We start from the raw sequence: 10,976 nt of genomic DNA, 5'->3' as shown, positions 1-10,976 counted from the left end.
AGTTTCATGGACATTATTATAATATATAAAAGGGGGGGGGGGTGTTTACAAATATACGAAACAACAATATACATTCTAAAATAAAAGACACACTATAATACACAATTATAACAATAACAAATAAAGAGTGAGAGTACTCGATAGAGCTGTATAAGGCTGTCATTAAACTGAGTGCAGCACAAGAAAAGAGGAAAAGGTTTGTCTGGTCATGATGGAGAGAGAGAGAGAGAGAGAGAGAGAGAGAGAGAGAGAGAGAGAGAGAGAGAGATTCAAATCAATAAAATGAAAAAAGTTTCATGTTGTTCACAGATATATCACAACAACAACAACAATTCCCTCAGCATGTCCTGATCTAAAAAAAGACTCCCCATTTCAGATAAAGTTCTTATTCTCTGGAATGAAAGCGCATCACTAATATCAATACCCTATCAATAATTTGTGGACCTCGGTGGAAGTTTTTCACCTTTTTTTCTCCCTCAGTAGCATGAAAACGACAGAGCGCCATCTACAGAGGAAGAGATGCGGCATCCATCCTGCATCCATGCCGCAAAGCAGCGCGAGTAATAATAATAATAATAATAATAATAATAATAATAATAATAATAAATACACTAAGATGAATATAAATAATAAACGAATGAAAGTTAAATATCTAGAGTAGCCTTATAGGTATTACAAGTAGCCTATGATTTATTTTAGTCCTTGGCATTGAAGAAGAAGAAGAAGAAAAGAAACAACGTGCGGCCAAATTAAATAAACTAAAATTGACTCATTTCACGCGCATTATGTCACTTATCAGAGCATCGCTTTCACTTAATGCTCCAGTTTATAATTAACACTTAATATACGCAATGTTCTCTGTTCTAGCCTCCCAAAATGAACTCATTCAACGACACGGGGAAAAAAAATAAATATTAGTTGATTATCTGCAGATAATAATAAAACATTTCCTAAATTGCTCCTCTCTTGCTCAGGCAGAGAGAGCTGAGAGTTCATTGCGCATCTCCCTCCCCCTTTTTGGAGTGACAGGCGGATGGCCCTCCTCATTTCAGCCGCTCGCTTTTTACGTTGGCGAATCACAAAGTGTTGGAATCCGCTGCCTTTGTCTGAGAAGTCATCCATATAAGCAAAGAGGGGATCTGCATCCTTTAGACACCGACACTACCGGCCCGGGGCTTCAGTCCCGGCCCACGCATCTCCGGCCCCACGCGCGTCCCGTTAGTCCGTGGTGGTGGTGAAAAGGTGACCGAAGGAAACCCCCTGCCTCGGTTTCCGCTTCATCCTGCTCTGTCTATCCGAACTAGCCGAGGCCACCCGGGATTTAGGACACGACCAGGCTCGATGGGACCAACATCTGGGCTGCTGGCGGTTTCCGTCCACACGCGCGCGCGCTGAAACGCCTGCTTCTGTACACATCCGCTTCGGCTTTGGTGATCGGTGTCAGTTTACCAAACAAGCTCGGGTCATGCTTGACACCTGACACATCCTCACACATCCTCACACATCCTGTCCTCCGTCCTTGTGCTTTCTTTTTTCGCTGAGCGGGCAGTTTCTCCAAAGGGAACTTTTCCCCCGTGAAGTTTTCCGGTCGGAGCCCGACGGAGCCGCGATCCTCTTCTCCTCTTCTCCACAAACACACCTGCGTCTTTTTGCCTCTTCTGCTTCCTCTTCTTCTTTATTTTGATCTACAGAAGAAAAGCGAGACGGCGACTTCAGTTGATTATCTGTCTTTTCTTTGCTATCCAATGGATATTCACTGCAAAGCAGACCCCTTCTCCGCCATGCACCGTGAGTCTCAGAAATATTATCAGTTTATTTGACAACAACAACAACAACAACAATAATAATAATAATAATAATAATAATAATAATAATAATAATGGCACACATATCAAGATATTTTGCTCATAGAATATTTCAAGGACACATTTTCAGAATTAACAAAACAATTCTTGCACTTTTCTACACGGGTCTTTACTCCCTGAAATAATTATTATGTCAGTGTAGGGTTTTTGTTGTTGTTGTTGTTGTTGTTGTTGTTGTTGTTGTTGTTGTTGTTGTTGTTCTTTTCTTTTCAAAATCATTTCAGTCTAGTGTTTGCAAAATCAGCATGGACTCTTTTGCACTAAAGAACCCATAAAAGCACAAACCTTAATTTGAAAAAAAAAAGTCTAAATAATAATAATAATAATAATAATAATAATAATAATAATAATAATAATAATGGAAACAAAACAAACAACCAGGTTTGTTTTTTTTTCACCAAGGTGATCTGGAGCCGCCGCCTTTCATTCAGCATTATTAATTTAAGCTCATGAAGACATTCTTTTTAGACATGTGTAACAGGAGGAACTCTTAATTATTTATCATAACGGAGTAAGGAATATGAATAAGCAGGTAATGGAATAGCCCAGCAAAGACAAGAGCCTCTGTGGGATCAGAAATAATGGAATGAAATGGAAGAAGAAAGAAATATCATATCATGCAGCAATAAGATAAATAATATGGGCATGTGTTAAAAAAAAAACTGAGCAGCATGTCAAAATATTTAAACCACACACCACATGAAACAGCATTTACTTGCAGCATAATAATAATAATAATAATAATAATAATAATAATAATAATAATAATAATAGTTGCTGTTTTTATTTTTTAAATCTCAATTATTTTAAAACATGTAAATTACACATGATTTATTGTTATAACTAGTTTACACACACACACACACACACACACACACACACACACACACACACACACAAATATACTCCACTTGCTCCAAACCGAATATGGATGCATGTACATCATATTAATATTTACAAATAATAAAACCAGTAAATTATTACTTTATTAATACAAACCAGACAATTCACAATTACAGCTTGGGTGTCCAGCAGTATTGAAATGACTGAGCCTGTACTCTATTTGTTTTCTACTAATTAAAGCCTTAACTTGAAATAATTAGGTACCAATGAAACCATAAATAATAATAAAGATGCTTTAAATTTTAAACACATTTAATATTTATTAAAGTGCAAAAAAAAACAACAACCCAAAACTCAGAACTTGAGGTGTGTGTGTGTGTTTGTGTGTGTGTGTGTGTACAGGGCATGGCGGAGTGAACCAGCTGGGCGGTGTTTTCGTGAACGGCAGGCCGCTACCGGATGTCGTGCGCCAGAGAATCGTGGAGCTCGCGCACCAGGGGGTGAGACCATGCGACATATCACGACAACTGAGGGTCAGTCACGGATGCGTCAGCAAGATCCTGGGCAGGTGAGAGAGAGAGAGAGAGAGAGAGAGAGAGAGAGAGAGAGATTCCCTAGAGTTTTGAAAGTCTCATTGTGCATGTTGCATAGATGTGAGCAGAACATCTGGAAACATCACTGACCTCAAGTCCAGAAAATTTCTACAGCAAATTTAATTGCACTTTAATGTTTGATGTTTACTTTTAACAGATACCGGATGGATGGATGGATGGCACATTTAATAAATCCATCTAATAGGCTATTTAATGAATGATTATCTCATACAGGCTGTTTCATAAAAAAAAAAAAAACAGGCAGCATTTACTGAAACCCACGTCTAACTCTTATTAAAACTGGATTTAATTCTAAGGCAAATTATTGTGACACTGTTTAGAAAATAGATTAGACTAATCACAGTTAATCACAGCTCGGAGCCTTTTAGTCCAATCAGATATAGTCACAAATGTTCTTAAGAAAATACAATAAATCTCTTAATTTAATAAATTAGGTTGGTTTTTTTTAGGTCTATTAAATAAAATTAAGTTATTTGTGATAGAGTGAATGCATCTCAATCTGATAAATAACTTGACACATGGCACCTCGATTGCGTGAATAATAAAAATGTTATTGACATGAATGAAATTAAAATGAAGCAAAGAGTAAGTTCTAATGTCAGTATTTAACCGATGGGTTGTGTGCTGTATTTTTATGATGGCCGTGTTTGTGTGTGTGTGTGTGTTGAGTATTTGAGGAATTCTTGTTGTAGTCTGTATTACACTCCTGTGTACTGAATTGCTGTAGGTCTGCATGTACCATTATTCCTTCTGGCTGCTGCAGGTACTATGAAACTGGCAGTATAAAGCCCGGAGTGATCGGTGGCTCCAAGCCAAAGGTGGCGACTCCAAAAGTGGTGGATAAAATAGCGGACTATAAGAGACACAACCCCACCATGTTTGCGTGGGAGATCCGGGACCGGCTGCTGGCAGAGGGCATCTGTGACAACGATACGGTGCCCAGTGTCTCCTCCATCAACAGGTCAGTAACATGGACATTCATTCATTATTAAAGAGCAGGCAGAGGGGATGAGTGGAGGAAGAGTGGAGGAATGGGGGGATTAGGACAGGGAGCTAATACAGTAAGGCAACATCAAAATATGACTAAATTAACACAGAAACTTTATTTCTAGCAAATAATAATAATAATAATAATAATAATAATAATATAGTTAGCTATGGCACTACAGATGTACATTTGTGTTTGCACGAGGCAACTCATTATGCCGAACCTATATCCATCCATCCGTCCATTATCTATACCTCATATCCATCAGGGTCGCAGGGGAAGCTGGAACCAATCACAGCGGACTTTGGGTGAGAGGCGGGGTTTAGACTGCATGAAATAGTGAGAAACTTGCGAAACAGTTTGGTTTTTGTTTTGTTTTTTTCCACGCAGGTTATTTTCAGTTGATTTATTTGTTCATTAGACTGCCAATACCATGTTTATATCAACAGAGAAATTCGAGTCCCTTTAGTGTCACATGGGTTTGGGTTTGTGATCCGAGTTTGGGTTGAATCTCGGACTGTGACCCAAACAGCCCACTATCATATTAAACAGCATGTCAAACTCATATCCCACCTGGGGCTGGATGATATGACAATGTAAATCAATATCGTGATAAATTGTGTCATGATCAACATTTCTGAGATACCGTGTGATATCTGGTGTTACTGTATTTATTTTTTTTTAGTTTTAATTTTAAAGATACTGTAAATATTACAAGCTGATTGAAAGGAGCTGCTTTGATGTAAAATTGTTGTAATTAATCTTTAAATTTGTAAAATGTTAAATTATATATTTTATTTTAGTGTTGAATAGTTTTATTTTTTAGAAATAATTTTAAATAATATATATGTGTGATTTATTTGTATATTTACAATTTTCTATAAAATGTTTTGTGTGTGTGTGTATATATATATATATATATATATATATATATATACACACACACACACACACACACACACACACACACACACTTTAAATTTTGTCTATATATCTTGTATCGTCCATACAATGCCTTCAAGAACCATGATGTGATATTCTTCTCATATCGTCCAGCCCTGGTGCCACCAGATTTGAGGTGTTATTCATGCATGACGGCTTCCACAGAGCCACCATCACTTAGCATATACGGTAATGCGATCACAAACTAGATTCGAAATTCTGATGCACGAGTAAGATGTTGTTTTTTTCCTAACAAAACAGAAACACAGCTACCAGATTAGCCACTGACAACTTTCATATAATTGGCAGAACAAAATTATGATTTGAGGAAAAGCTGCACGAAGCTGCAAAATATACGTTGATACTTTCCATATAATGAATGAATGAATAAGTGAATGAATGAAAAGCAAAACAAAGCAAAGCAAAGTCAAGCCAAGCAAAATACTCCACAAATATTCTGTAGGAATTCTAAAGCGGAGATGGAGGAATCCGTATGTCGCCCGACACAATATGTTCAACCAAGCAATAAATAATCAAATCTGGAATTAGGCTCCGTTGCAGAAGTCTGAAGTGAAAACGAGATGGTGGTTATTGATAAAGAGCAAAAGTGCACTGGAGTAAAAGCAGCAGGAGAGGAAAAGAAAGGCCTGTGAGCTTTGGTTAAGAGTCACTCTTCCATAAAACCAGCCTCGGCATTATATTTTAATGAGCCTGAATGCCAAAGAATAGACACGCCTCAGACAAGAAGAGGGGGAAAAATCATTTCATGCCTTGTGATTGCTTAAAAAACAGCTTTTGACACAAATGGATGAGAAATCCAAGATGTAGCCTGCGTAAATACAATTAAAAGCACCTCTTTAAGCTTTTATGAATTTAAATCAATTCACACACATAGAAATGGAAAACCGAGCCTTTGTTTATGAGCAAAATTAAAATATGAACGTGAGGCTTCCATTAAGAAAAGTGTGTATTGTGTACAGACCCTGATCCATACTCCTTTAGAAAATGTATAAACCTTAAGAAGTTTTGGTTCTGCAGAATTCCTTAAACGTTCTTTATAGAGCCATATAACAGTGCTTGAATATCAGATAATGTCCAAAGTAGAACCGCAAATTATCCAGTGAAAGGACCCTTGAAGCAAATTGATGCCAACAAATATAATCGGAAGAACATTGAAAAAAAATGGTTGATTTGATGGAATGTGCAGGTTTATTTTACAACATCGTTACACAGAACATAATTCATTAAACAATAACAATCTCATTTAGATGTTTTTGGACTTGACATGTATGTGGAAGAGTGTGTAAAAGAGAGAGAGACAGAGAGATGAGAGAGAGAGATGAGAGACAGAGAGAGAGAGAGAGATACGAGAGAGAGATAAGAGAGAGAAATACAAGAGAGAGAAAGATATATGAGAGAGAGATACAAGAGATACGAGAGAGAGAGAGAAAAAGAGAGATATGAGAGATACGAGAGAGAGAAAAAGAGATACAAGAGAGAGATAAGAAAGAGAGATGAGAGAGGCACAACAGAGAGAGATAAAGAGAGCGATACAAGAGATACAGGAGAGAGAGATATGAGAGAGAGAAAGGGAGAGATACGAGAGATACAAGTGAGAGAGATACGAGAGAGAGATGAGAGGGAGACATACAAGAGAGAGATATGAGAGAGAGAGAAAGAGAGATATGGGAGAGAGAGATACGAGAGAGATATGAGAGTGAGATATGAGAGGGAGAGAGATACAAGAGAGAGAGAGAGAGAGAGAGAGAGAGAGAGAAAGACACTGAGCTTGAGGCTGTTGACAATGAGAGGATGGTTCAGCTTTAAACACCTTTCTTTGGCATGCATTATTAACTCTTACAGAGTTCCTGTTGCACTGAGGTTCTGCTCCTCCAGTCACTCACAACACTGACCACAAGATATCAAAACAGCCCTCAATGGCAGTCAATATTATCGATTCCCATGTACGGCAATTTTAATATTTCTTCAGGGAATGTTTGGCTATGGGAATACCATTAATTCATTCTCTCAAATTACTTGTTCAATAAGAATCCAAATAAAGTGCTCAGATTTATGGAGACCGCACTAGTGATGGGGTCAAATTACTGTTATGGAGAGAGAGAGAGAACAAAAACAATAAATAATTATTGATATGTGAACACTAGTAAAGCTGAATTTGTTTCTTTAAAGCCGTGGCCCGAGGGCGCCAGTGTCTGAGGTGACAGCAATGCAGAATATCATGATATCAATGGCAGCACTGTGCTTTTAATGGGTACATTTCTGACTTTTAAACACGACATCTACAAGACAAATGTTACACCAGCCAAACTAATTCATAATTCAACAATTATTTGTAGAAGTAGTACTACCTATAGATCCTAGAATGAAAAACACTCAACCTCATCAGTGTTTAGGATTGTAATATGTGAAGTAAATTTATGCAGCAAATAAAGAAACAGTAAGAAAGCCAACCAATTATGCAATTACACTCACATAGTGAGCAAAGGGAACTGCATTTCCTGTACAGACTTTTCTAAGCCAGATTTTTTACATATTTAAGCTAAAACATACACCGTGGCACTTGTGATAAATGACGCTCAAGTTTACAAATGAGTGTGACAGCCTCCTTTATTCTTAAAGTGCCTCCCAGATTAAAGAAATCAGATGCTGGCGTAAGCTGGTGCAAAGGCACTCAGCAACTATTGCCTTCCTGTCACATGTAATTTATAGCCTTCTATTTGCATCTGTTTGGCCATGTGGCTAATCCAGAACTTTTTATTTCTGTATTTGGATCAATAAAACCTCATCCACACCAGCTCTGGAGTTTTCGTCAGGAAGACATAAAAGGATCAGGGAGAAGAGAAGGGAGAAATAAACGCATGTGAGTGTTGAGAGAAATGATTAGTGCAGGACAGGTAATGATGCTGAAGTTGATCGTTGGGTTGAATTGATGTGATTTCATGGTTTGTTTGTGAGATCACTCAGAACAAAAATGCAGCTCGAGCATTTATACTTTCTAACTTGGTTACAAAATGGACACACCTTTGATCCCATCCTGGGGAACTACAAGCTCCTGCTTTCTCTTCTGTGAATCACCAACTTTCTGTATCAACAGTATAATAATAATAATAATAATAATAATAATAATAATAATAATAATAATTTAATTGGTCTTTATTGCATTCGATAAAATTATATATCCTAGGTTACAATATAAACTAAAAAAAATATATAGCCAAAAAATAAAATAATATAAAGCTAAACATTTCTAATATAATATGTAATACTAAAATGTAAAAATACTGCATGAAAATAGATAATTACTACTACTACTACTACTACTACTACTACTACTACTAATAATAATAATAATAATAATAATATCTTGTACATAAGTACATTAATAATCTAATGGCTGGATGTATATACACAATAAAAAGTTATAATAGAAATACAGAATTGTGTCCAGAAAAAACATGTAAATATGTAAATTAAAAAAAATCAAAACCTATCCTAATTTGAGCTTAAAAAGTAAAAAGAGAAAAAAAAGCTTCAAGTTATTCGCGCATCCATATTCTCTAGTGTAATGTCTGCATTATTAATAATATAATATGTCTGAATAATAATAATAATAATAATAATAATAATAATAATAATAATAATAATAATAACGACAATCATATTTATAGGCACCTTTCAAGGCACTCGAGGACACTTTACAATACACAATAAAAATCAACATACATAATCTAAAATGCAAAAAATAAAATTGTACGAGATAGAAACTGTGGCTAAAGTCACAGTAATTTGCACTAGCTGTTACAAACCAGGACATCTGGTCATCGTAACCTATAGATCCGGAATGGTAAGAGTTAGAGAATAATGCTTAGTGAGGAAAAGTTGTGCCCTGCCGTCCTGAACAAAATAAAAAAAAAAAAAACTGATTGAAAAAGTCATGAAAATTGACAGACTTATAAGTGATTGAAAAAAATCCAGTTTTTCATGGATCATTCTGGATCATTGATCCAGATCAGCACCAAAAGTCATAGCAATGTAATTCAGCCCAGAGGTATTCTTCATATGAAAATTTGGTGATCATTGGTTGAAAATTGAGGGAGAAATAGCATCCTAAAAAATGTTAGGATAATAATAATAATAATAATAATAATAATAATAAAGTAAAAAGATCCTGAGTGGGGGTAACAACTCGCAGCAGTGCTGCTAGCGCAAATTAAAGTCAGACAGAATAGGCAAGTTTTATAGGAATAGGTGTGTCTTCAGGTGGGATTTAAAGGTTGGAAGAGAATTAATATTACGAATGTCATGAGGAAGAGCATTCCAGAGGTGAGGGGGGACACGACTGAAGGCTCTAAACCCTCTAAACTGAAGAGGATCTAAGAGAAGAGTACGAGAAGGTGTGCAGATGTGAAGTAAGTCAGAGAGATACGGAGGCGCTCAGTTATGAAGTACCTTAAAAGTGAGAAGCAGAATCCTGTAGTCGATACGGTATTTAACAGGAAGTCAGTGAGGCTGCTGGAGGACAGGAGTAACGTTTAAATGAAGGGGTTCTGGTAATGATACGGGCAGCTGAGTTCTGAACCAGCTGAAGTTTATGAAGAAGTTTGTGAGGAAGACCAGAGAGCAATTGCAGTAATCAATGCGAGATGGAACTAAGGCGTATCAGACGCTCGCTGGCCGTGCTGTTAAAATTGTCCATGCAGACACTCATCTAAGTTTCCAAATCTGTCATTGCTTAACTCTTGCATATTTTCTATTGTGAATACGATCATTAAAAAGCTTATTATCTCTGCTTTCCAGAGAAATGTATCTGGTTAAGATCTGTTCAGTACGTTGGGAGTAACGGCAGGTTGAAGTCAGTACAACTGCTCGCATGACGTCGGGAAACTGCCAGTGCTTTTCATTTTGAGTCATGGGAAAACAATCAGGCTCTCTCTCTCTCTCTCTCTCTCTCTCTCTTCTGATCGGTTTCCGACTGGATTACTCATGAATATCAGTAAGATAACTTTTTTAACATGGATGTTCTCTTGCTCTCACTGTATCTGATGAAGGATTCAGCAAAATTTTCCATCTCTTAGTTTTGATGTTATAATTAACGGGAGACTTTGAAGTGAGTTTTCATAGCTTTACCTACTTGTTTTGTTTTTTCAAATCAAACTGATTCATGTAAAAAAATAACTATTTTAGAATATAACTGGAGTTGTTTTCATGAAAAATATTGAGATCTTAATGGTCGGAATGATATTTTTAAAAAACGTAAGTCAGAAACGTGAGTGTCAATTTCAGTTCGGTTAATGTGAATTGTTTATTGGATGTGGATCAGACAGTTTTTTCGAGGTTCACCTTGAAAGCTGTGAATATTAATCTAAATAATCATTTACATTCTTTCATATAAACACAAGTAGGCCCTACTTTTGAGAAATACAAAGGCCTACAGAGCACAAAGAGGGGATTAGAAATAATCTTTTATTATTTTTTTATTGAGTGTACCGATTTAATATTTTTACCCAATTAGCATAATTAATACTAATTAGATACTAATTTGCATTATTTGTTTTTACTAATTTTTAAACTTTGTATTCAGTATACAACCATCTATGTGCTGCCAATTTCCATGTAAATATCTTGAAAAATAGAAAAGTTATGAAGCAAAACCATTTGCTCTCATTGGTTAATGAGGCCCATTTTGGACCATGTGATCCTCAT

The 10,976-nt window shown here is 36.3% G+C and overlaps 1 protein-coding gene across 3 annotated transcripts in view; it reads left to right on the top strand.

Moving 5' to 3' along the window:
- The first annotated feature begins 1,739 nt into the window (after positions 1-1,739).
- The window catches only part of pax2b (paired box 2b), a 46,154-nt gene continuing 36,917 nt past the window's right edge, over positions 1,740-10,976 (top strand). The window contains exons 1-4 of one of the 3 annotated variants that reach the window (XM_060939078.1): positions 1,740-1,788; positions 2,395-2,397; positions 3,111-3,276; positions 4,086-4,283. In XM_060939078.1, the coding sequence (XP_060795061.1) occupies positions 1,746-1,788; positions 2,395-2,397; positions 3,111-3,276; positions 4,086-4,283 (410 nt within the window). In that variant the 5' untranslated portion in view covers positions 1,740-1,745. Of the gene's footprint in view, positions 1,799-2,394; positions 2,398-3,105; positions 3,277-4,085; positions 4,284-10,976 lie in introns of all 3 variants that reach the window. The other 2 variants (XM_060939077.1, XM_060939076.1) reach the window with 2 other exon arrangements.

Source organism: Neoarius graeffei, chromosome 14 (assembly GCF_027579695.1).
Source record: "Neoarius graeffei isolate fNeoGra1 chromosome 14, fNeoGra1.pri, whole genome shotgun sequence".
In the NCBI taxonomy this organism is placed as follows: domain Eukaryota; kingdom Metazoa; phylum Chordata; class Actinopteri; order Siluriformes; family Ariidae; genus Neoarius; species Neoarius graeffei.
Note: the sequence above shows the minus strand (reverse complement) of the source record. Positions and strands in the feature narration are given on the sequence as shown.